We start from the raw sequence: 26,662 nt of genomic DNA, 5'->3' as shown, positions 1-26,662 counted from the left end.
TCTTAAATCATGAAAGAATTATTTTTTCATCAAGACAAGATCAGTACAATTCGAAATTTTGAAAGTTTGAAAAAAGAAAAACCCGGAAGCAGGGTCACGCAAGGTCGTGGTTTTCGCAGCAGACGACGGTTTATAGGCAGTCAAAAGCCATCGCTCGAGTTCTTATGAACCACATTCGTTTGTTTCGTGACAAGTCAGAGGTACATAATAACGTGCTATTGCAGATAAGCTCACAGCGGGCCGCATTCAAATTGCAAACTGACGACTGCATTGTGAAAAAGGGAAACTGGATCACACGGGTTCACGATGGCTCAGGGGTAAGATAAACCACGCAAAAATAAATTCTTTGAAAATTGCTCGCTCTTTACGTAGGGCACCAAGGATGTTCCCGTTTGGTGAGCGTTCAAATGGAAGGGTGTTTAAACTGTGTGTAAAAGCCTGACAGTATCTGTGATGGTTTACCGGAGGCTTACTGTGCCTTTAAATGACACCTACAGATCACTTGAATTGCTATTTAGCACGCGTAAACCACACACCAGTTCTCGTGGTTTATTCAACCCTTGAGCCATCGGGGCCCCGTGTGATCCACTTTTTCATACATGATCAATTTAGTCGTTTGCGCTTTTAATCCTACTCTAGACTATATCTGCAAAGGCATGTTATTGTGCACCTCTGAATCTAAAATACAATTCCTGCACACAATTATAACAAGGGCGCTCATAGCGCCCCAGTTCAAATGACTGATAGTGGCACAAAACAGAGTGGCGGCATCTTCAAAGAAACTGTAGTGATTCGAAAACGCGTCTGCTTTGCAATGGTAAGATGCAGCACATTTGATGTGATAGTCGCCCTGTCGCGGAAGTACGTTTGTATGCGCGCAATACTCAATCTACAGAGGCACAGCAACAAACAGTATCAAATGGTTGAAATATCAGTCGACCAGCATTTAAACAAACCCTAAGTTGTATCGTTTTTGGTAGCGCACTTCTTCCCCGTCATCAATTCAAAAGAGCTGCAAGTTGCACACACCAGTCGACTCATTCACCCGGGTTTGTTTGACATACATCCTTTTGAACTTTTAAAACTTTAAACTGTACTGACTTCGTTTTGATGATGACAGAATTCTTTGATGTTTTAACAATGTTTGTGTAACAAGCTTTCAATTTATTATTTGGATTATAAAAGTTAGGTCTAGCGCCAACACGAGGTTTCCGATTTGTTTTAATGTACTTCCTTTCTAACTGCACAAAATAAATTCTTTGAAAATGTCTCACTCTCAACGGAAAGCAGCCATTCCTATAGTCCGGGCAAGGTCAAAGATTGTGTGACAAAACAATTCAGTGACAGTGTGTCCTCAACTTTGCAAACGGGAAAATATGACGTCGTCTAATAGCCCTATCAACTTGGAGAAACAAGAAGGGCAAAGCCCATACGACTCACATGCTTTACACATTTTTCCTACCAAAATACATGTGACCTTGACCCAAGGTCAAGGTCATCCAAGGTCATGCAACACAAAGCTGTTAATTCAAGACATAGGAAGTACAATGGTGCTTATTGGCTCTTTCTACCATGAGATATGGTCACTTTTAGTGGTTCACTACCTTATTTTGGTCACATTTCATAAGGGTCAAAGTGACCTTGACCTTGATCATATGTGACCAAATGTGTCTCATGATGAAAGCATAACATGTGCCCCACATAATTTTTAAGTTTGAAACAGTTATCTTCCATAGTTCAGGGTCAAGGTCACTTCAAAATATGTATACAATCCAACTTTGAAGAGCTCCTGTGACCTTGACCTTGAAGCAAGGTAAACCAAACTGGTATCAAAAGATGGGGCTTACTTTGCCCTATATATCATATATAGGTGAGGTATTCAATCTCAAAAACTTCAGAGAAAATGGGAAAAATGTGAAAAATAGCTGTTTTTTAGGCAACATTGATGGCCCCTGCGACCTTGACCTTGAAGCAAGGTCAAGATGCTATGTATGTTTTTTGGGGCCTTGTCATCATACACCATCTTGCCAAATTTGGTACTGATAGACTGAATAGTGTCCAAGAAATATCCAACGTTAAAGTTTTCCGGACGCTGGACGGACGGACGTCCGGACGGACGGACGGACGTCCGGACGGACGGACGGACGGACGGACGGACGACTCGGGTGAGTACATAGACTCACTTTTGCTTCGCATGTGAGTCAAAAAGGACACAAGCAAATGATCTCAAATTGTGTACATCAATTTTCACAAACATCCGTTCTATAGGTTTTGATATATGCTCATTACACACAGACAGACACACACACAGACACACACATCTAGGGAGACAAACCTCACCCTACGCTCTCGTTAAATCATTCAGTCAAAGTAAAAATGGGAATGCTAAAATATGCTCATAAAGAATAGACACTGCAATAAATAGACACCATTAAAAATCAACCGCCCTGTAAGAAAGGGTAAGAGGTGCTTTTGGTGACGAAAGAGTCAATGATTTCAGTGTTTACTTTGTGTTTAAATAAGGTGTTTGTGCAAGTGTCGTTTGAAATCATCACAGGCTACGAGAGAGATACACAGACAGACAGCCAGCCAGCAAGCCAGAGACACGGGGAAAGAGAGAGAGGAGTCAGAGATACATACGTATTTAGATACAGGTAGACAGAAACAGTAGGAGACAGCCCGACAGATAGAAATTGAAGGTTGTGACACCAGCTTGTGCATGGCTTTCTTTCCTTGTTGGTGCTTGACTCGAGGCGTTCATACTGATGATGATGATGATGATGATGATGATGATGATGATGATGATGATGATGATGATGATGATGGTGTGTGTGTGTGTGTGTGTGTGTGCGTGTGCGTGCGTGCGCGCGCGCGCGCGTGTGTGTGTGTGCAGTGCCTGACAACGCTAATGGAATGCGGGACAAGCAGTCCTTGCTGCTCCAACCTGGTCTGTGCCTTCGGCCTCTGTCTGGTCAGTGTCAACCTGCTTCACTGTTTTTAATAGAAGCTCTCAGACTGCTTCCCTGTTTACAATGGAAGCTCTCAGACTGCTTACTGTTTACAATATAAGCTCTAAGACTGCTTCACTCCCAGGGAGAGTTTACAACTGAATGGAAGCTCTCCTGAACATTTTAGACACATAAAAAACAAAGTACCCCAAACTCAATTTTTTTCTCGAAAAGTGATAATTTGTTTACGAAAGCGGAGAACATTGATGTAAACTTGGCCAAAAAATGATTGCAACAAATTTCAAACCCAAATTAAAGCATTAATCCCCGTGTCATTTCATTAAAACTTTATATGCCAGTTAAGGCCGTTGACTTAACCTTTAGGATCACCTTTTGGATTAAATATTTTTTTACAGGGATCACGTGACCGCCGCTCAAGTAAGGGTACCCTCAAAATCGACCAGACAGATACGGAAGGGCCGAATGAAAAATCGACAAAAAATCACAATAGGCAAAACTTTGCAACTTTGACATACGAGAAGAAAGTCAAACCAATTATCTACCCTTAACAGATTGGTTTGTATTGCTACCTTACGTATTTCGTGTGCTATGCTATTCCTACTGATGCAGGTGTCGATCGCAAGAGCGGTCAAAAACGGGACTTTTTGCGTCATTTTTTATGGGTATCATGACAAAAAAGGCTGCACTTTTGGAATATTTAACCAACATACGGGAAATAATCCGTCCGAAATTATGCATCGTTACAGTTATTTGTTAAAATGTTATGCAATTTTCGAAAGAAGTTTTTAAACTTGTCATAGGATTGTTCACTTGGGTCCAAAAAACTCCTGACTTTGCATGTCTTTATAAAAATGATTGATGCACACACTGGGAGAGTTTTATGTGCGTATAAGCACTGACGCAAATTTGCTAGGGACGTTTGATATTTAAGCGATGATTCTGGTGCCACAGCGATGCCGATCCAAGCGTGACCGTAGCGATAACAGCTGTCAGCGCGAAACAGCGTGATAGAGTAAGAGCTCAAAACTGTAGCTTTAAAAAAAAAGATCAACCTTGCCTGTTAGAAGCAATTTTATTTTATGTATGGCTTCAGATAACATTTTAGAAGACACCCAGAGGGGATGTCACATTTCTGACTTTTCAGTATCCAAGATGGCGGCTAATTCAAAATGGCGGCCAACCCTGACGTAAGTCTGGCACATAACATGGTCAAGTAGCATCTCATTTTAAAGGTATTTTTGAGAGGAATAGATATATGACATCAGAAATGGTGCGAACATACTACCATTCATGTTAAAAGCATTTTAGTGTGATCAATGCTTGTACGCATTTGTCAACTCATATATGACTTGGAGCAAGCAAAATACTTTCAACAAATTGAATATTGAAAAAGAAAACGTTTTCAAACACATTTTATATTAAATCTAAATAAGAGAAACGAAGTTCACATTATTGTTTAATAATCGTTATCTTGATATTACAAACTGTTAATCATTTAGCAATCTTGTTCAAAGTACTCTTTATGATTAAGCATGAAACAAATTTGCTGTACACTAATAAGTTACTAAAAATACAATGGACAAACAAACACGCAAAGAAAAAAACAATACAATGGACAATGACACAACGAAAATAAAAGTTAAAAACATAAACCGCTTAACTGCTCTCTTTCAAAATAATGTTATTTTAAAAATATACACAATAGGCCTTCACATGCAGAAACGGAAATAGGCATAACTTGTGACACTTTTAATGAATCAGAAACAATTTTGAAACCCATAAAACAAAAATTAGACACACGTTTTACCCTCTACCCTCATCTCTCTTCTTTCATGGAATGATACATTTGAACAAGTAAATGTTTGCCTTGAATACAGTGTAAATGAAGATATAATGATCAGATTCATTAGACATTGATTTGATGAATGTTCTGTTACACTTTTGAAATATATACGAAAATACAGATTCCTAACTTCAGCTCTCATACATTGAACAAAGTAAAACAGCAACCACAAAGGTACAATCGTGACTAAGAATTCAAACTTGCCCTTTGCCACATTGTTGCATGCAGATTTGTTTCTACCGTTAACTACCTTGTAAGCGTCCAGTAGCAAGCAAACGCCCAACCATACTTCATGTCAACAACTGTGTTTAGGATATAATACCTTTTAACCACCCCCATCCCTTCCATGCCACCCCCCCCACCACACTCACAAAGGTACAAAATACCAGTTTCTTAAAGATGTTAACCTCTTCGCAAAATACTGAGATATAATTCCAGTGAATAATGACAATATGCTGCGATGAGGTCATACCGTTGAGTTCATTCTTTTGCAACTGCAGATGGTCATGCCAAAAGTGGACGAAGAAATGACAGATTCATCTAGTACGTGTTAAAGAGGTCGACCTAGGTTGATTTAAAGAGATCAAATGAACGGACTTTTTTTTTTTAATACGCAGTGTTTGACACGTATCTTACCACCATCACCCACCCCCACCCCTTCTCTCTCTCCAGGATTTTGCTAGATGGCTTTGATCAGGACACATGAACTAACTAAAATTATAATAATTTAGTGTGTGCAAGTTTGTGACTTTTGTTTAGACACACGTGCTGCTGCTCGTAACGCTGGATATACGAAGCAGATCTTGAGTTATCATTTTCATTCGTGATAGGAGCATTTGTTTAAAACTATGACGCAAAGTGATTGTTGTGGTTAGCTTTCATGTTCCATTCTGGCGAGGCACTTGCATACACACGAACGTGTCTGTGTCACAGAGAAAGGTACACGGAGCGTATAGTCATTTTTGCCCAGCAACAATCGTACTAGCATTCTCATACCAAGTGATAAATACTGCTATTTCTCATGAGGAACAGATTTTGAGTTATCATTTTCATTTGTGATATGAGCATTTGTTTAAAACTATGACGCAAAGTGATTGTTGTGGTTAGTTTTCATGTTCCATTCTGGCGAGGCACTTGCATACACACGAACGTGTCTGTGTCACAGAGAAATGTACACGGAGAGTATAGTTATTTTTGCACAGCAACAATCCCACTAGCATTCTCATACCAAGTGATCAAATACCGCTATTTCTCATGAGGAATAGATTCAGTACAGGGTAAAGTAACTAGAAACACCCACCCCCTACTTTTGGGCGTAAGGGGGATGGGAGCTTACAAGGTAGTTTACGATACAGGTCATTTCTGGATAGTCTCAGTTCTGGACTTAAGTTTAGTGCCACTGCAGATTAAGATCAGTGGGCGGCACCAACATTGCTTTTTTCGGATTTCTCTCTCTCTCACAAAGCAATGAAACTTTCAGTGAAATAAGGTTTCTGCAGTATTCTTTGCACAGGCACAATGTTGCACATGCCAAAGCGAGACGTGTGCATCTGCAAGGCATGTTTCTTTTGAAGAACACCCAGTTCCATGCCGGCAGCAGAAGCAGGTTCCGAGGTGAGAAGTGTGTGTTGAAGGAAAATAGTGTCAGGTTCTGATCTTCTTAACTCCCAACCACTCTCCTGAAACGGTGGAATATGTTCGAGTGTTTCACTTCTCTTCCAGATCAATGTACATCAACCAGAAAAAAAAAGATTCCCCATGTGTTGTAGTTCACGTGATCACATTCTGCGAAGTATTGGAGCATCTCAGCAAATGAAGAGAGAAACAAAAGCCAGTCACTGTCTCGAAGTGATCGTGTGAAGCGCAGAAGAACAAACACCAGTTGCATGTAGGTTCTCCAGAACTGACATTTTATGCGGAAAACTGGCAAAGAAGAGCCCATAGAGCTTTCAAAGTGAGTTTGTCGGCATTGTTTGTGGGAGCTGTGGTTTTTCCAATGCTCAAGATTTCGTCAAGTCATGAAGATTTCATGTACCGCCTAATCACCTTCAAAAAGTGTATGTGCAAATGAAAGACCCCCATCTTTCGAACTTTTCCGTTTGCGTTGCCATATTGCAGCATTTTGGCCTCGCAGTACAGATGCTTGTCAAACGCCTTCAAATAGTTTTGTCATTGCTTGACATTTCTTGATCACTGTCCAAATGGTGTCAAAGACAGGGGCTGGAGCCTTGTTATGAGCGGACATGGGCCAACTGAATATTCACCTCCCTGGAACTTTTTCTCAATCTGGCTGCTGTCTCAGGCAAGTCAGCAACTGCACACTATGATAATGTCTTATCCTCAGGCTTGTTCAACTCATGTCAACGTTTTCATGAAATGTTATATCATAGATTCAGATTCATTCACTGATGAAATATGCGTCCCCTGGTCTGCCGATATTTCCTCAAATGGACTTTGTTGGCGTTTACGCAGTTATGCCAAATTTGTGTTGCTACTGAAGGACGAATAGCACACTTTCTGCCAGACGAGCTTCTTCTTCTTCTTCTGCGTTCGTGGGCTGAAACTCCCTCGTACACTCGTGTTTTTGCACGAGTGGATTTTCACGTGTATGACCGTTTTTACCCCGTCATTTAGGCAGCCATACGCCGCTTTCGGAGGAAGCATGCTGGGTATTTTCGTGTTTCTATGAGCCACATAACTCTGAAATGAATACAAGATCTTTCCACACGAAGGGGGGTAAGGTACCAGCAGGTCTGCACATAAATTGACCTGGGAGATCGGAAAAATCTCCACCTTAACTCACCATGCGCGGCCGGGATTCGAACCCACGACCTACCGCTTTGGTGGCCGGCGTCTTACCACAAACCCAGCTTTAATGCCCGTCTAGAGCTAGATGAGCTGATCTTTTTAATAAATAACGCTTTATTTTCTGATTTCAAATGCTTTCGGGATATATGGTCATTATTCTGTAGAAATACAATGATGTCAGTAACGTTGCGCAGGGAATATCCTACGTTACCGTTCTCAGTAGATTGCTATTTTGCTTGTTTTCCGCAAATCCTGGCAACAATTGTTGAGTCTGAGTCAATTCAAGAAGCTTTCTCACGACTCATAGATGGTTACATGTTGCTGAATTTCACAATGTCAAGAGTCTTGAAACCAACTGTTAAGATTGAAAGGATTAAAGACATACGGAATATGCAAAATAACTTAAAAATGTCAAATATCGCCTTTTCCATTTGTCCAACCAAAATAAAACATTTGTCAACGCCTTTATCACATTAATAAACATAGGAACAGACACTAAATTTACCCACAAACACCAACTATGAGCGAAAATGTGTGAAAATTCCTGTTTCAATGTCCGCCATTTTGTTTTCAATATGGCGGCCAAAATATTAGTGGAGCAAGGTGACATCCCCTCTGGAGATGTTCACGGACATCTAATTGAAGCATCCAGATGGGATGTCAGCTTCTAACAAGCAAGGTTGACCAAGTTCACCATGTCCGACTGGAGCTATCTCTCTATGAAAGACCGGCACGTGATCGGAAGGTCGTGGGTTCGAACCCCGGCCGGGTCATACCTAAGACTTTAAAATTGGCAATCTAGTGGCTGCTCCGCCTGGCGTCTGGCATTATGGGGTTAGTGCTAGGACTGGTTGGTCCGGTGTCAGAATAATGTGACTGGGTGAGACATGAAGCCTGTGCTGCGACTTCTGTTTTGTGTGTGGCGCACGTTAAATGTCACAGCAGCACCGCCCTGATATGGCCCTTCGTGGTCGGCTGGGCGTTAAGCAAACAAACAAACAAACAAACAAACAAACAAATCTCTCTATGAACGTTCCATTTTTTTCTCATGTGTTTGCATGACTAGCAAATAAACGCCAGCGGCTAAACACAAATGAAACTTAGACAGAATCTGTATCAATCATTTATCTGTAGGCATGCAAAGTCATGCATTTTTTGGACACAAGTGAACAATCCTATGACGAGTTTAACAACACTTTCCGAAACATTGCGTCGCATCTGGACAAACAACCGTAACGATCCAAACTTTCGCACGAAGTATCTCTCGTGTGTTGGTAAAATATTCTGAAAGTTTCAAAGCAATCCACCAAGTCATTGTTAATGACCGCTCTTGCGATCGACACCTGCATCAGTAGGAATAGCATAGCACGCGAAATGCGCAAGGTAGCGAAACAAAACAATCTGTTCAGGGTGGATAATTGGTTTGACTTTCTTCTCGTATGTCAAAGTTGCAAAGTTTTGCCTATTGTGATTTTTTTTCGATTTTTCATTCTTCCACTTAAAATTTTTGTCTGGTCGATTTTGAGGGTACCCTTACTTGAGCGGCGGTCACGTAATCCCTGTAAAAGAAATATTTAATCCAAAAGGTGATCCTGAAGATTAAGTGAACGGCCTGAACTGGCATTAAAAGTTTTAATGAAATGACACGGGAATTAATGTTTTAAGTTGGGTTTGAAATTTGTTGCAATAAGTTTTTGGCCAAGTTTATATGCACAATTGTGGAAGGAGTAGTATTCTTTTTTTTAAACTGCCGTTTTATGACTCACCATGCTGACTGTTAATGGTGTTGTGTTGCCATGACTCATCATCCCCCCGCGGGTTAGGGGGAAGAATTTACCCGATGCTCCCCAGCATGTCGTTAGAGGCGACTAACGGATTCTGTTTCTCCTTTTACCCTTGTTAAGTGTTTCTTGTATAGAATATAGTCAATGTTTGTAAAGATTTTAGTCGAGCAGTATCTAAGAAAGGTTAAGTCCTTTGTACTGGAAACTTGCATTCTCCCAGTAAGGTAATATATTGTACTACGTTGCAAGCCCCTGGAGCAATTTTTTGATTAGTAGTTTTGTGAACAAGAAACAATTAACAAGTGGCTCTATTCCATTTCCCTTTCCCCGTCGCGATATAACCTTCGTGGTTGAAAACGACGTTAAACACCAAATAAAGAAAGAATGGTGTTGTGTTGCCATGACTCACCATGCTGACTGTTAATGGTGTTGTGTTGCCATGACTCACCATGCTGACTGTTGATAAGTTGCGTTGTCATGTTAATAGAGATATTTGAACATGACTAACCATGCTGACTGTTAATGGTATTGTGTTGCCATGACTCACCATGTTGACTGTTAATGGTGTTGTGTTGCCATGACTCACCATGCTGACTGTTCTATCTTTCTTTCTTTCTTTCTTTATTTGGTGTTTAACGTCGTTTTCAACCATTCAAGGTTATATCGCGACGGTCCTGACTGTTGAAGGTGTTGTGTTGTCATGACTCACCATACTGACTGTAAATGGTATTGTGTTGTCATGATTCACCATGCTGACTGTTAATGATGTTGTGTTGCCATGACTTACCATGCTGACTGTTACTGGTGTTGTGTTGTCATGACTCACCATGCTGCCTTTTAATGGTGTTGTGTTGTCATGGCTCACCATGCTGACTGTTAATGGTGTTGTGTTGTCATGGCCCACCATGCTGACTGTTAATGGTGTTGTGTTGCCATGACTCATCATCCCCCCGCGGGTTAGGGGGAAGAATTTACCTGATGCTCCCCAGCATGTCGTAAGAGGCGACTAACGGATTCTGTTTCTCCTTTTACCCTTGTTAAGTGTTTCTTGTATAGAATATAGTCAATTTTTGTAAAGATTTTAGGCAAGCAGTATGTAAGAAATGTTAAGTCCTTTGTACTGGAAACTTGCATTCTCCCAGTAAGGTAATATATTGTACTACGTTGCAAGCCCCTGGAGCAAATTTTTGATTAGTGCTTTTGTGAACAAGAAACAATTGACAAGTGGCTCTATCCCATCACCCTCCTTCCCCCGTCGCGATATAACCTTCGTGGTTGAAAACGACGTAAAACACCAAATAAAGAAAGAAATGACTCATCATGCTGACTGTTAATGGTGTTGTGTGAACATGACTCACCATGCTGACTGTTAATGGTGTTGTTGTGATGTGTACAGCCCTGCTTTCCTGCTGGCAGCCCCGGGGCGTGCAGCGCCTCGACGTGCTGCGCTGGAGCCACGTGCACCAACGGTCGCTGTGTGGCGGTCAGTACCCGCCCCATCACTTTAACCCTTCTGCTCCTTCTTTTTCGTTCTATCCGTCTTCCTGTCTGTGCACTCTAGTCTGTATGTGTATGCGTGTGTACAGTTTCTGTGTGTCTGCGTCTTTTGATACATTCTCCGACTGTCAAATTGATTGTTTATCCCTGATACCCACTGCTTTGGGATGAGCAGCAGCCTCTCAGACAAGGAAAAAAACAAAACGATTTTAAAACAGAAGACTTCTCCAGGATTGATCAACAAAATACAAACAAGTCGCGTAAGGCGAAAATACAATATTTAGTCAAGTAGCTGTCGAACTCACAGAATGAAAGTGAACGCAATGACATTTTTCAGCAAGACCGTATACTCGTAGCATCGTCAGTCCACCGCTCATGGCAAAGGCAGTGAAATTGACAAGAAGAGCGGGGTAGTAGTTGCGCTAAGAAGGATAGCACGCTTTTCTGTACCTCTCTTTGTTTTAACTTTCTGAGCGTGTTTTTAATCCAAACATATCATATCTATATGTTTTTGGAATCAGGAACCGACAAGGAATAAGATGAAAGTGTTTTTAAAATGATTTGGACAATTTAATTTTGATAATAATTTTTATATATTTAATTTTCAGAGCTTGTTTTTAATCCGAATATAACATATTTATATGTTTTTGGAATCAGCAAATGATGGAAAATAAGATAAACGTAAATTTGGATCGTTTTATAAATTTTTATTTTTTTTTACAATTTTCAGATTTTTAATGACCAAAGTCATTAATTAATTTTTAAGCCACCAAGCTGAAATGCAATACCGAACCCCGGGCTTCGTCGAAGATTACTTGACCAAAATTTCAACCAATTTGGTTGAAAAATGAGGGCGTGACAGTGCCGCCTCAGCTTTCACGAAAAGCCGGATATGACGTCATCAAAGACATTTATCAAAAAAATGAAAAAAAAGTATGGGGATTTCATACCCAGGAACTCTCATGTCAAATTTCATAAAGATCGGTCCAGTAGTTTAGTCTGAATCGCTCTACACACACACACACACACGCACACACGCACACACGCACACACGCACATACACCACGACCCTCGTTTCGATTCCCCCTCGATGTTAAAATATTTAGTCAAAACTTGACTAAATATAAAAAGCTTAACTTAAAACATCTCATCATCAGACATTTTGTGTTTTACTTTAAACGAATCGCACTTCGAGACCCGAACATTCATGCCCAGCACTCAGCTCAATGTGGGTTGGTGCTAGGTTTCAAAGTGTGCGGTCCGACGTGCCCGTGTTCAGCGAAGCTGTGACTGACAAAAGAGACGGATCGGCTGTAGCTCAGAAAGAGGAGACAGACCCGCTGTAGCTCAAGAAGAGGAGACAGACCAGCTGTAGCTCAGGGAGAGGAGACAGACCAGCTGAAGCTCAGGACGAGGAGACAGACCAGCTGTAGCTCAAGAAGAGGAGACAGACCAGCTGTAGCTCAAGAAGAGGAGACAGACCAGCTGTAGCTCAGGAAGAGGAGACAGACCAGCTGTAGCTCAGGGAGAGGAGACAGACCAGCTGTAGCTCAGGAAGAGGAGACAGACCAGCTGTAGCTCAGGAAGAGGAGACAGACCAGCTGTAGCTCAGGAAGAGGAGACAGACCAGCTGTAGCTCAGGGAGAGGAGACAGACCAGCTGTAGCTCAGGAAGAGGAGACAGACCAGCTGTAGCTCAAGAAGAGGAGACAGACCAGCTGTAAATCAGGAAGAGGAGAAAGACCAGCTGTAAATCAGGGAGAGGAGACAGACCAGCTGTAGCTCAGGGAGAGGAGACAGACCAGCTGTAAATCAGGAAGAGGAGACAGACCAGCTGTAGCTCAGGAAGAGGAGACAGACCAGCTGTATCTCAGGACGAGGAGACAGACCAGCTGTAGCTCAGGAAGAGGAGACAGACCAGCTGTAGCTCAGGAAGAGGAGACAGACCAGCTGTAGCTCAGGAAGAGGAGACAGACCAGCTGTAGCTCAGGAAGAGGAGACAGACCAGCTGTATATATGTATCTCAGGAAGAAGAGACAGACCAACTGTATCTCAGGAAGAGGAGACAGACCAGCTGTAGCTCAGGAAGAGGAGACAGACCAGCTGTATCTCAGGAAAAGGAGACAGACCAGCTGTAGCTCAAGGAGAGGAGACAGACCAGCTGTAGCTCAGGGAGAGGAGACAGACCAGCTGTAGCTTAGGGAGAGGTGACAGACCAGCTGTAGCTCAGGGAGAGGAGACAGACCAGCTGTAGCTCAGGGAGAGGAGACAGATCAGCTGTAGCTCAGGAAGAGGAGACAGACCAGCTGTAGCTCAGGAAGAGGAGACAGACCAGCTGTAGCTCAGGAAGAGGAGACAGACCAGCTGTATCTCAGGAAAAGGAGACAGACCAGCTGTAGCTCAAGGAGAGGAGACAGACCAGCTGTAGCTCAGGGAGAGGAGACAGACCAGCTGTAGCTCAGGGAGAGGAGACAGACCAGCTGTAGCTCAGGGAGAGGAGACAGACCAGCTGTAGCTCAGGGAGAGGAGACAGACCAGCTGTAGCTCAGGAAGAGGAGACAGACCAGCTGTAACTCAAGAAGAGGAGACAGACCAGCTGTAGCTCAGGAAGAAGAGACGAGACAGCTGTAGCTCAGGAAGAGGAGACAGACCAGCTGTAGCTCAGGCAGAGGAGACAGACCAGCTGTAGCTCAAGACGCAGAAGTACTCTAGCTCAAAAAGGAGTCATTTTATAATTGACAGACTTCAGTGTCATGAATTTGTATCTTCTTCTTCTCCAATCTTCAATGAGCTTATTGCAGCATTGAAATGATAAACCAAGCCTTTTTACAGTTTGTCAATTTTAACTGAACGTTTTAACATAGACCAGGAATCGAGTCGAGATGATGGTGAATGTCTGTGCGTATGTGTGGAGCAAGTCCAGGCAAACTACCGGACATCTTCTTATGAAAATTTACATGTAAGATCTTCCAGATAATACCCCGGTGCAAAAAATGTTCTCCAATTTTTCAACAAATACCTTTGATGACGTCATATCCGGCCTTTTGCAAAAGTTGAGGCTGCACTGTGGTGACCTAATTTTTAAGCAGATTGATTGAAACTTTGGTGAAACATTCTTTGACTACGGGATTGCATTTCTGCTTTGAAGCTTAACAATTAATTACTATCCTTGCTAACCAAAGTATTGATTAAAATTACATTTTCGCTTCCAGATTTAAAAATGATTACATTGTTTTTCACTGTAATCTTCATATTTTCCTGAATCCAAAACTATATACATTCACTGAGCACAAAAAGTTAAGGATATTTTTTCAGTGGTCTGGCCCAGATGTTAAACAGCAGTTTTTTGGTCAGAAATATACGTGTATTTGAAGATCAGTCTTTCTTCTGCTCAAAAATGTGTTTCTGGAATCTGAGCAATATTTGGGTATGACGTCACAGGTCCGTGACCACGCCTACCCTCAAAAATGGCGTTTTTTGACGGCATGATTCACTTTCAACCGTCGAAACGGTGACTTAAACTGAATGATATTCTGCATTTTTTACACCAAAACGTTTATTTGGTGTCTTACCTAACAAGTCATATAAATTTCGTTCAAATCCGCCGCGCAGTCAGGCTGATCCAGCGTGTAAAGGAGAGCGACCACAATCCTGAAAAACGGCACAAAATCCATGGTTTTTATGGTGTTTTTGCTGGGTAGCCGCAGTTGATATGCAATAAATCTAAAACTACAAATAGCAGCCTCTCCACATTTCACAGAACGATGACAAAGACCCTCATCCATATATGTTCCAGTACTTAGAGCAAACAAAACCCGAGAATGGACGTTGTAACGGGTTTCCGTTAACAATTTATAAATGTTTGTAACGTCCAAGAAACACAAGTGACATGCACTTAACTTGTACACTTTGCAAAGAATGGTGCCATTACATGTGTGCCAAGTTTCAGAAACATTCTTTCATGGGCTCAAAAGTTATGATCGTTTGAAAAGAGGTGAAAAATACTGTTCCTGGTGTCTTTCGCGCAACTTTTTTTGAGGACTTTTTCTATAATTTTGTTTCTCGTTCTCCGATAGGATGCGTATAGCTTTCACGGATGATGCGAACGACGTGCTCAGTAGCAGTTGCAGAAAAGAACTGTTCACGTGTTTTGAACACAGCTGTGCTGTAAAAGAAAGAAGTAAAGAAGACAAAGAATCACAAAGACAGAAGAATGAAGACATGACGTCATATAATTAAACAAATATGACGTCAGATGGAGGCAACACTGGGTTTTTCTCATCGTCGTCTTGATAGCGGTGAGACACAATCTGGCATTTGCTGTGACGAATCAGACAGTTGGAATGCTACGAAATGGAGCTGTGGAGATGGACATCGCCAGGTTTTTAAGAGTCTGTAAGAGCATTGTCTCGAGGTCATAACGGCTTCCTTTCCAGAGAACCGTTATCTGTCCGTTATGACACAGAGAGAACGCCTTTTTGGTTGTCCCTTAAATTCGTAAATCGTGAACATCAAGCTACGGGAACAGACACAAACTCAAAAAGGATAATTATTTAGAGCTCTTCGGATTATTTATTTTATCATGCACACATACAAACACACACGTAGTCACTGACAGACAGATGCATAAACTCACTCGCTTGCACACCAAAACACCATGCCAAAGACAAATTTAAAAACAACACACCTAACAGCAGATCTTATAAAGGAAAAAGGTTTCAATCGCTGAGCTTTGTGCAATTAACCTTGATAGTGTAAAGTGTGTGTCCTGATCACTCCGTCGCGATATAACCTTCGTGGTTGAAAACGACGTTAAACACCAAATAAAGAAAGAAAAGTCCTGATCACTCAGCCACCTTGATATGAGTTTTGCAGACGTCATCGTCTAAAAATAGAACAGCGCTGTGGAGTGAGATGTTACTTTTTATTTCTTCAAAGTCAGAAGGCTATATCTGTTGAGCCCATGAACGAATGCTTCTGAAACTTGGCACACATGTAATGACACCATTTTTGGCAAAGTATACAAAGTTGCGTGCATGTCACATTTGCTTTCAGGACGTTACGAACGTTTGCAAATTTTTAACGGAAAACCGTTACAACGTCCATTCTCGGGTTCTGTTTGCTCCAAGTACTAGCGCGAATCCAGATGAGGGTCTTTGTCGTCGTTCTGTGAAATTTGGAGAGGCTGCTATTTGTAGTTTTAGATTTATTGCATATCAACTGCAGCTACCCAGCAAAAACACCATAAACACCATGGATGTTTTGCTGTTTTTCAGTTTTGTGGTCGCCAGATCAGCCTGACAGCACGACAGATTTAAACGAAATGTATATGAACTGTTAGGTAAGACACCAAATAAACTTTCGGATGTAAATAATGTAAAATATCATGTTTAAGTCACTGTTTCGACGGTTGAAAGTAAATCATGCCGTCAAAAAACGCCATTTTTGAGGGTAGGCGTGGTCACGGACCAGTGACGTCATACCCAGATATTGCTCAGATTCCAAAAACACATTTTTGAGCAGAAGAAAGACTGATCTTCAAATACACGTATATTTCTGACCAAAAAACTGCTGTTTAACATCTGGGCTATACCACTGAAAAAATATCCTTAACTTTTTGTGCTCAGTGTATGTTATGTTTGGATTAAAAACAAGCTCAGAAAGTCAAAAAGTATAAAAAAAATCCGTCTCTGTTTAGCTGTAGTAGTCTTGGTGATGACAGACTTTTGGTTTTCACGTCGATATAACTTTACTTTCATGCTGACAGGTTGACTATATGTATTGATGTCGTTTTACGCGACTTGATTTCATTCTCTTATTATTTTGAATGTTGCTCACTGAAAGTGATGATTGTTTGCACAGAGCACTGCGAACGACCCTGTGTCCGCCACGCCTGCCCCGGCTGTCCCGGCTAACCCGACATCGGTAACCACCTCTGTCTGTCTGTCTCTCTGTCCTTCAGTCTTACTGTCTGTCTGTCTGTCTGTTTGCAGTCCCTCAGTCTTACTGTCTGTCTGTCTTTCTGTTGGACTGTCCTTCAGTCTTACTGTCTGTCTGTTGGTCTATCTGTCTGTCTGTCTGTTGATCTGTCCTTCAGTCTTACTGTCTGTCTGTTGGTCTGTCCTTCAGTCTAACTGTCTGGCTGGCTGTCTGGCTGGCTGTCTTGCTGTCTGTCTCTGGTCGCGTCTTTCTGTGTCTGTGTGAATGTGTTTTTACATAGGTTATTTGCAAGACAGTTCTAACTTGTCGAGTTCACGGTCTCAATCACAGAATCCCAACTCACAAAATCTCGCATGGACGATTTTTCCCGTCAAGGTTAGCGTACAAGCCGGTGTAACACGAGAAAATTACTCCCACGAGATTTTTACTCCGGAGTAAACATTTCGTACGAAAAAGTTACTCCCTTTACGAAAAAAGCACTCCCCCATTACACGAGAAAATTACTCCCCAAGACAGGTGAGTTCCGAGTAAACATTTCGTGCAAAAATGTTACTCCCCTGACGAATAAATAACGAATAAATTACTTCACCCAAACACAAGCAATTTAACTTCCCATGCCAGGTGTACGAAATGTTTACTCCCTTGTCCCCTGTTAGTCTTGGTGGTGGAAGGGGTGGAAGGAGGGTAGCGCGACATTCGTGTGCGCGAGATCACTTATTGGCATTATCCCTTCGCCCGCATCCCATTTTTGCGTACGAGATTTTTACTGGAAGTGAAAAAAATGGGGAGTAAAAATTTCGTGGAGGGAGTAATTTTTTCGTGCCTTGGGGAGTTCTTTTCTCGTACGAAAAGTGTACTCGGAGTAAGAATTTCGTACGAAATATTTACTCCGGAGTAAATTTTTCGTGGAGTAAAAATTTCGTGTTACACCGGCTACTGTTTAGAATGTGCGTGGTTTCTTTTTAGTTATTTAGCGATCCTTGATTTGGAAATCCCACCAGGGTTATATAGATCTATAGATCCCACTAGGGCGATGCAAAATATAATGTTGCTTCCAAAATTACACTGAGGATTAAAGAAGGGTCAGTAAAGTGTTTAAAAGTGTTATTGTTCATTCAGTTTGGGGAAAGGTGCACCTCACAAACGGTAACCGGTCACAGTTCAATCATATGACCTCAGGAACGCCTGTCTTCTGTGTGTGTGTATGTGTGTGTGTGTGTGTGCAGTGCCTGCAAACGCTGACAGCGGGATGCGGAACAAGCAGTCCTTGCTGCTCCAACCTGGTCTGTGCCTTCGGCCTCTGTCTGGTCAGTGTCAACCTGCTTCACTGTTTTTAATGCAAGCTCTCAGACTGCTTCACTGTTTACAATGGAAGCTCTCAGACGGCTTCACTGTTTACAGTTGAAGCTCTCAGACGGCTTCCCTGTTTACAATGGAAGCTCTCGGACGGCTTCATTATTTACAATAGAAGCTCTCAGACTGTTTCACTGTTTACAATGGAAGCTCTCAGACTGCTTCCCTGTTTACAATGGAAGCTCTCAGACGGCTTCATTGTTTACAGTTGAAGCTCTCAGACGGCTTCCCTGTTTACAATGGAAGCTCTCGGACGGCTTCATTACTTACAATAGAAGCTCTCAGACTGCTTCACTGCTTACAATGGAAGCTCTCAGACGGCTTCACTGTTTACAATGGACGCTCTCAGACTGCTTCACTCGTAGGAAAAGTTAAGAACGGAAGCTCTCAGATTGCTTCACTGTTCACAATGGAAGCTCTCAGACTGCTTCACTATCTATACATATAAATAAAAGAGAGTGTCTGTCTGTCTGTGTGTGTGTGTGTGTGTCTGTCTGTCTGTGATCGCCATACCTCAGAGATGGCAAAAGATAAGCACAAGATATTTTGCATGCACACTGCCCTGGACCCACAAATGTGCACCTGGGTTTTAGTTTCTCCAGACATTGTTTCCTTCCTCGGATAATTACCCTCCCCATCTATCAATACAGTCTATATAGTGCAAGGGAGGTAAGTCATGCTTTGTCACCCACGGAAGGGAGGTAACTCTCATCAAACCAGTGTCATTCTCAAGGGTTACCCCCCGCCCGCTATCATCCCGCCGCCCCCCCCCCCCCCCCCCCCCCCCCACACACACACACACTAACCCTGCCCCCTGCTCCCCCTCCCTGCCTTCCAGATCATCGCGAATAATGTTTACGAAACGATCGCCTCAGTGGAAGATCACGAGAATTTACAGATTTCTCTCCCCTGTTCAAAAAGGTATGACGCGCTCACTCATGAGGTATGCGTGCTTTGATCAGACGGTAACTACAGTGGGTGTGAGAAGGGGTAAACAAATCACGAAGAACACGTTGAACCAAATAGAAACTTGCCTTGCCTATACATCCAAATGTATGAGCTCACACTGTCATTTTTCTTATCCACATTGGAATAAGATTCGAGAGGTTTCTGAGAGAGGGGAGAGCAGAAACACCCGGGCGAAGCCGGGCCTGACTGCTAGTTTACAATAGAAGCTCTCAGACGGCTTCACTGTTTACAATGGAAGCTCTCAGACGGCTTCACTGTTTACAATGGAAGCTCTCAGACGGCTTCACTGTTTACAATGGAAGCTCTCAGACGGCTTCACTGTTTACAATGGAAGCTCTCAGACGGATTCACTGTTTACAATGGAAGCAGCCAGACGGCTTCACTGTTTACAATGGAAGCTCTCAGACGGCTTCACAGTTTACAATGGAAGCTCTCAGACGGCTTCACTGTTAACTATGGAAGCTCTCAGACTGCTTCACTGTTTACAATGGAAGCTCTCAGACTGCTTCACTGTTTACAATAGAAGCTCTCAGACTGCGTCACTGTTTACAATGGAAGCTCTCAGACTGCGTCACTGTTTACAATGGAAGCTCTCAAACTGCTTCCCTGTTAACAATGGAAGCTTTCATACTGCTTCACTCTTAAGGAGAGTTTACAATGTAAGCATAGTGCTTCACTGATTACAATCAAACCTCAAAGACTGCTTCACTGTTTACAATGGAAGCTCTCAGACTGCATTACTCTTAGGGAGAGTTTACAATGTAAACGCTCATAAGTGCTTCACTGATTACAATAAAAGCTCGGAGACTGCTTCACTGTTTACAATGGAAACTCTCTGACTGATTCACTCTTAGGGAGAGTTTACAATGGAAGCTCTCTGACTGATTCACTCTTAGGAAGAGTTTACAATGCAAGTTCTCAGACTGTTTCACTGTTAAGGAGAGCTTACAATGTTAAAAATGTTGTGTTTTCATAACTCGCCATTCCGACTATTGTGTTGTCATGACTCACCATACAGACTGTCAATGGTGTTTTGTTGCCATGACTCACCATACTGATTGTCAATAGTGTTGTGTTGTCATGACTCACCTTGCTGAATGTTAATGGCGTTGTGTTGTCATGACTGACCATGCTGACTGTTAATGGTGTTGTGAAACCGGCACGGTGGCCTAGTGGTAAGGCGTCCGCCCCGTGATCGGGAGGTCGTGGGTTCGAACCCCGGCCGGGTCATTCCTAAGACTTTAAAATTGGCAATCTAGTGGCTGCTCCGCCTGGCGTCTGGCCTTATGGAGTTAGTGCTAGGACTGGTTGGTCCGGTGTCAGAATAATGTGACTGGGTGAGACAGGAAGCCTGTGCTGCAACTTCTGTCTTGTGTGTTGCGCACGTTATATGTCAAAGCAACACCGCCCTGATATGGCCCTTCGTGGTCGGCTGGGCGTTAACGGCAAACAAACAAACAAACAAAATGGTGTTGTGTGGCCATGACTCACCATGCTGACTGTTAATAGTGTTTGTTGTCATGCCTCACCATGCTGACTGTTAATGGTGTTTTCAGAAGATGACTCACCATGCTGACTGTTCATGGTGTTTGTTGTCATGACTCATCCTTCCGACTGTTAGTGGTGTTGTGTATCACGACTCACATGCTGACTGTTAATGGTGTTGTGTATCATGACTCACCATGCTGACTGTTAATGGTACGTGTTGTGTATCATGACTCACCATGCTGACTGTTAATGGTGTTGTGTATCATGACTCACCATATTGACAGTTAATGGTGTTGTGTGAAGAGTACTCACCATTCCGACTGTTAATGGTGTTGTGTATCATGACTGACCATGCTGACTGTTAATGGTGTTGTGTTGCCATGACTCACCATACTGACTGTTATTGGTGTTGTGTATCATGACTCACCATGCTGACTGTTAATGGTGTTGTCAGAAGATGACTCACCATGCTGACTGTTCATGGTGTTTGTTGTCATGACTCACCATGCTGACTTGTAATGGTGTTGTGTTGTCATGACTGACCATGCTGACTGTTAATGGTGTTGTGTTGCCATGACTCACCATGCTGACTGTTAATGGTGTTTGTTGTCATGCCTCACCATGCTGACTGTTAATTGTGTTTGTTGTCATGCCTCACCAGGCTTGTGTTTATGGTGTTGTTGTGATATGTACAGCCCTGCTTGCCTGCTGGCAGCCTAGCGACGTGCAGCGCCTCGACGTGCTGTGCTGGAGCCACGTGCACCAACGGTCGCTGTGTGGCGGTCAGTACCCTCCCCATCACTTTAACCCTTCTCTTTTTTCTTCTTTATTCTTCTTCTCCTCCGATGTGTGTAAGTGTGGTGATTTGTCTGTCTATCCGTGCAGTGTTGTTTCTATGCGTGTACGAGTATCCCTCGAATCAATTAAATTAAGCAAATCAAAAACATATATATATGTGTGCGTGTTTTTTTTTAAACCAACCTTGTCTCAAAACAACTGAGTGATCAGCCATGTTTGTGTCTCACTTTAAAATATTTTGTTGTGAGACCTGTGAAGTTATGAGTTCACGCTGGACCCTGCGGCACAACAGCACTCAGGCCAATGTGTCAGGTTTTAAGATGTGCGGAACAGGAGAACAGCTCTAGCTCATGAAGAGGACTAACCCATATCATTGACAGACATTAGCGTAATGAACAGCTCTGTTTCCTTCTCCTCTTTAAGCTTTATGAAGCATTCAAATGGGAATCCAAGCCTTCATTTAGTCATGATTTGACTAAATGTTTTCAGATAGACTTCGAGTCGAGACGAGGGTGGTGGCGTGTATGTGTAGAGGGTGGTGGCGTATGTTTGAATGTGTGTGTGTGTATGTGTAGAGGGTGGTGGCGTATGTGTGAATGTGTGTGTGTATGTGTAGAGGGTGGTGGCGTATGTGTGAATGTATGTGTAGAGGGTGGTGGCGTATGTGTGAATGTGTGTGTGTATGTGTAGAGGGTGGTGGCGTATGTGTGAATGTGTGTGTGTGTATGTGCAGAGGGTGGTGGCGTATGTGTGAATGTGTGTGTGTATGTGTAGAGGGTGGTGGCGTATGTGTGAATGTGTGTGTGTGTATGTGTAGAGGGTGGTGGCGTATGTGTGTGTGTGTATGTGTAGAGGGTGGTGGCGTATGTGTGAATGTGCATGTGTATCTGTAGAGGGTGGTGGCGTATGTGTGAATGTGTGTGTGTATGTGTAGAGGGTGGTGGCGTATGTGTGTGTGTATGTGTAGACGGTGGTGGCGTATGTGTGAATGTGTATGTGTAGAGGGTGGTGGCCTATGTGTGAATGTGTATGTGTATGTGTAGACGGTGGTGGCGTATGTGTGAATGTGTATGTGTATGTGTATGTGTAGAGGGTGGTGGCGTATGTGTGAATGTGTGTATGTATGTGTAGAGGGTGGTGGCGTATGTGTGAATGTGTGTGTGTATGTGTAGAGGGTGGTGGCGTATGTGTGAATGTGTGTGTGTATATGTGTAGAGGGTGATGACGTATGTGTGTATGTGTAGAGGGTGATGGTGTATGTGTGAATGTGTATGTGTAGAGGGTGGTGGGGTATGTGTGAATGTGTATGTGTAGAGGGTGGTGGCGTATGTGTGAATGTGTGTGTGTGTATGTGTAGAGGGGGGTGGCGTATGTGTGAATGTGTGTGTGTGTATGTGTAGAGGGTGGTGGCGTATGTGTGAGTGTATGTGTAGAGGGTGATGGCGTATGTGTGAATGTGTGTGTGTATGTGTAGAGGGTGATGGCGTATGTGTGAATGTGTGTGTGTGTATGTGTAGAGGGTGGTGGCGTATGTGTGAGTGTATGTGTAGAGGGTGATGGCGTATGTGTGAATGTGTGTGTGTATGTGTAGAGGGTGGTGGCGTATGTGTGAATGTGTATGTGTAGAGGGTAGTGTGTGAATGTGTGTGTGTGTATGTGTAGAGGGTGGTGGCGTATGTGTGAATGTGTATGTGTAGAGGGTGGTGGCGTATGTGTGTATGTGTATGTGTAGAGGGTGGTGGCCTATGTGTGAATGTGTATGTGTTGAGGGTGATGGCGTATGTGTGAATGTGTGTGTGTGTGTGTAGAGGGTGGTGGTGTATGTGTGAATGTGTGTGTGTATGTGTAGAGGGTGGTGGCGTATGTGTGAATGTGTGTGTGTATGTGTAGACGGTGGTGGCGTTTGTGTGAATGTGTGTGTGTATGTGTAGAGGGTGGTGGCGTATGTGTGAATGTGTGTGTGTGTATGTGTAGAGGGTGGTGGCGTATGTGTGAATGTGTGTGTGTATGTGTAGAGGGTGGTGGTGTATGCGTGAATGTGTGTGTGTATGTGTAGAGGGTGGTGGTGTATGTGTGAATGTGTGCGTGTATTTGTAGAGGGTGGTGGCGTATGTGTGAATGTGTGTGTGTATGTGTAGAGGGTGGTGGCGTATGTGTGAATGTGTGTGTGTATGTGTAGAACGATTCCCGAAAAACCACTGAACAGATCTTCACGAAACTTTTCTTCCAAATTTTTCCAGGTGATATCGCCGTAAGATTTTTATATTTTGTTCGACAAATGTCTTTGATGACGATATATCCGGGTGTTTATTTAAGTTAAGGCGACACTGTCACGACCCATTTTTTCAATCAAATTGATTGACATTTTGGTAAAACATTCTTTGACTCAGTCCGGGCTATGGGATAGCATTTATTGCGGTTATTGCATCTCGGAAGCTTCAAAATCTATTATTTAATCAATACATCAAAATTTGGGAACAAATCAAATTTTGGCTAAAAGATTTAAACATTATTGCTTCGTATTCCTTATCATATCCTGAATCCAAATATATGTACGTATATATACTCTTCAAAAAACGTTAAGGGCCACTTTTTTAAACGCATGCCACACAGAAATGACAAGGTTGAATTATTAAAAAAATTCTTTAGTGTTTTATTCACTAACTAAGGAATGTCTACAGACAATTTCTTTTCAAACATGGCAGCGAAAACAACGCGAGAGCTTGTTACTCTAGACAACCCTCCACATGTACTTTCAAATTCACAACAGTTGTGTCTCTTACAACGAAGAACTGCAAAATCTTACCCCGGCACAGATCACTAGTTAAGATAACAACTAATTGGAAGTGAGATGTCATACGACGTAAGGTGATCTCTCCCCGGGCCACCACAGAGCCACCATCAAACGATTTCGTTCTGGAATAGCGCCATCTGCAAAGCGCTCTCTGCGATGCCTCAAATCACTGATGCGTCCATCAGCAGGATCCAAGAAGTGGCGGGACCCATCTGTAAACAAGAACTAAGCCCTACGATGACGTCACCACCTAAAATGTTGAGTGCGACAGGCTTGGTCGGCAACTCGATGGTTTGCAGGCAATGTTGTTTTGCGGATTGGACGTCTTTCACTAAAGTTGAAAGCGTATAAGCAATTTGGAACACTGACAACAGTGTTGGTGGCAGCTCATGGTTGATGCCTGCTGCCTTTTCAGTAACCTTTATTTGCTGCTTGGCCTTCATTTGGATGTAACGATCCTTCATTGTTGTGGTAACTGTAGGACGACCATAACATTGTCGTAACTGTACTCTGCCAATTGCTTGAAGCCATTCCTTCAGTCTGATGATGTTGAAGAGATACACTGCAACACTCTGAACCACTTGCCTGGCAGAAACAACATCTTGTAGCCATCAAAATGCCCTTGTCTTATCCAAGTCACTCCATTTAATTGGTAAGGGCATTACTTATCAGTGTGTCATTTTACAAAGACAAGTGAGTGCCCATATTTCGTGGCTAGAACCCTGTTGTACCATGTACATCACTGGTTTTCACCCAGGCATGTCTTGCACCGATTTCATAGGACTTTGAAAACTGCCCTCTTTCTACAGAAACCTACTTTTTCAGCCTGTTAAGCATGACACAGATACCGGCACGGTTGGCCTAGTGGTAAGGCGTCCGCCCCGTGATCGGGAGGTCGTGGGTTCGAACCCCGGCCGGGTCATACCTAAGACTTTAAAATTGGCAATCTAGTGGCTGCTCCGCCTGGCGTCCGGCATTATGGGGTTAGTGGTTGGTCCGGTGTCAGAATAATGTGACTGGGTGAGACATGAAGCCTGTGCTGCGACTTCTGTCTTGTGTGTGGCGCACGTTAAATGTCAAAGCAGCACTGCCCTGATATGGCCCTTCGTGGTCGGCTGGGCGTTAAGCAAACAAACAAAAAGCATGACACAGTAACACTGCCTGCCAAACATCACTTTCAAGGTAATTGTCAAACCTTTGATTTTTGGAGAATATTTTAAAGATTGTGTAAATTTCATGACCGGTCCTTAAACCTTTTTTTGAAGAGTATATATACATATAAAATTACACAATCAAAGTTGTGAAAGAAACAACTGAAAGTCAGCAGAGACTTACTTCCAAGATTTTAAAATCTCTTAGCAGATCAAAGGAGAGAGAAAGAAAAGTGTCCCTTCACAGACAGTCTTATTGGGGAAATCAGACCCTCCTCGGACCACTGATCACTGACAACAGATGTCAAAGAGAATCTAACACCCCCGAGGGGAGAGAGTATCAACAGAGAAATCTAGTCCAAGGGAGCACCATTGTATTTATATGCACATATATATATATATATATATATATATATATATATACTCTCTATAAGAATGTCCATGTGTGCGATGTGTAAATGAGACATGGATGTGTTCATGTCTGAATGCGTAAGAACAATGCAAGGAATGTCCAGAGAGGTATGTGGAAGGTGTTTCTATAACCTGCCCTGTTATATAGTGCTATATGTTTTATGTAAAATCAATGTCTTGTTTGTACTATTGTTATGTACCACGCCTGAATTTCTCTATGAGATAATAAAGTATTCTTATTCTTATTCTTATTCTCCCCAAAAAGAAACTTGACACAGGTAAACATTGATTTTTTTCAAATATGTTAGAGGAAAGCACCAAAATTCAGTTTGAAGTTTGTCAGTTACATTGTTGATAACCACTAAACCACAAAAAGAACACCATTGAACCGAGATTTTACTGGGTGGTTGCCCTTTTATTGAATTGCAAAAATCCTGTCTGCACGAAAATCACGTGCATGGCGCCGTGATGATGTTTTTGCCTGTCCGAGTCTCAAGTGGCAGAGATGAGAAAGCCATACCACACGGGCTCAGGATCGGTATATTAGGGTGCGACAGCTCCGTGAACGCTTCACAATAGGGGAAAGGCTCCTAATATGGACCGGCTCCTAATATGGACCACCTCCTGTTCTGACAAACTAACGGCGCTAGAGCGCTCAAAACAATTTTATTCGCTTTATTCACTCTCTCTGGATAAGTTGCACATGTCAAAACAGTTGCAGAAACACAAACCTCAAAACCGTTAGGCTTTTTCGCTTTTTTTCACTTTTGGCAGCGTTCACAAAAAATTTGCCGCCTAAAACGGACTCGTTTCTGTCCACAGCCAAAGCTTTCATAACACAATAATGACAGCTAAGAC

The 26,662-nt window shown here is 42.6% G+C and overlaps 1 protein-coding gene across 3 annotated transcripts in view; it reads left to right on the top strand.

Annotated features, from left to right (window-relative positions):
• LOC138979839 (keratin-associated protein 10-2-like) overlaps positions 1-26,662 on the top strand; it is a 68,579-nt gene that overhangs the window by 5,703 nt on the left and 36,214 nt on the right. For all 3 annotated transcript variants that reach the window (XM_070352592.1, XM_070352590.1, XM_070352591.1), the window contains 5 exons: positions 2,894-2,971; positions 10,801-10,887; positions 16,763-16,825; positions 18,067-18,147; positions 21,346-21,432. In XM_070352592.1, coding sequence (XP_070208693.1) covers positions 2,894-2,971; positions 10,801-10,887; positions 16,763-16,825; positions 18,067-18,147; positions 21,346-21,432 — 396 coding nt within the window. The remainder of the gene's footprint in view (positions 1-2,893; positions 2,972-10,800; positions 10,888-16,762; positions 16,826-18,066; positions 18,148-21,345; positions 21,433-26,662) is intronic.

The sequence above is a fragment of the Littorina saxatilis genome, linkage group LG11, assembly GCF_037325665.1.
Source record: "Littorina saxatilis isolate snail1 linkage group LG11, US_GU_Lsax_2.0, whole genome shotgun sequence".
In the NCBI taxonomy this organism is placed as follows: Eukaryota; Metazoa; Mollusca; class Gastropoda; order Littorinimorpha; family Littorinidae; genus Littorina; species Littorina saxatilis.
This window is presented reverse-complemented; position numbering and strand designations above follow the sequence as displayed.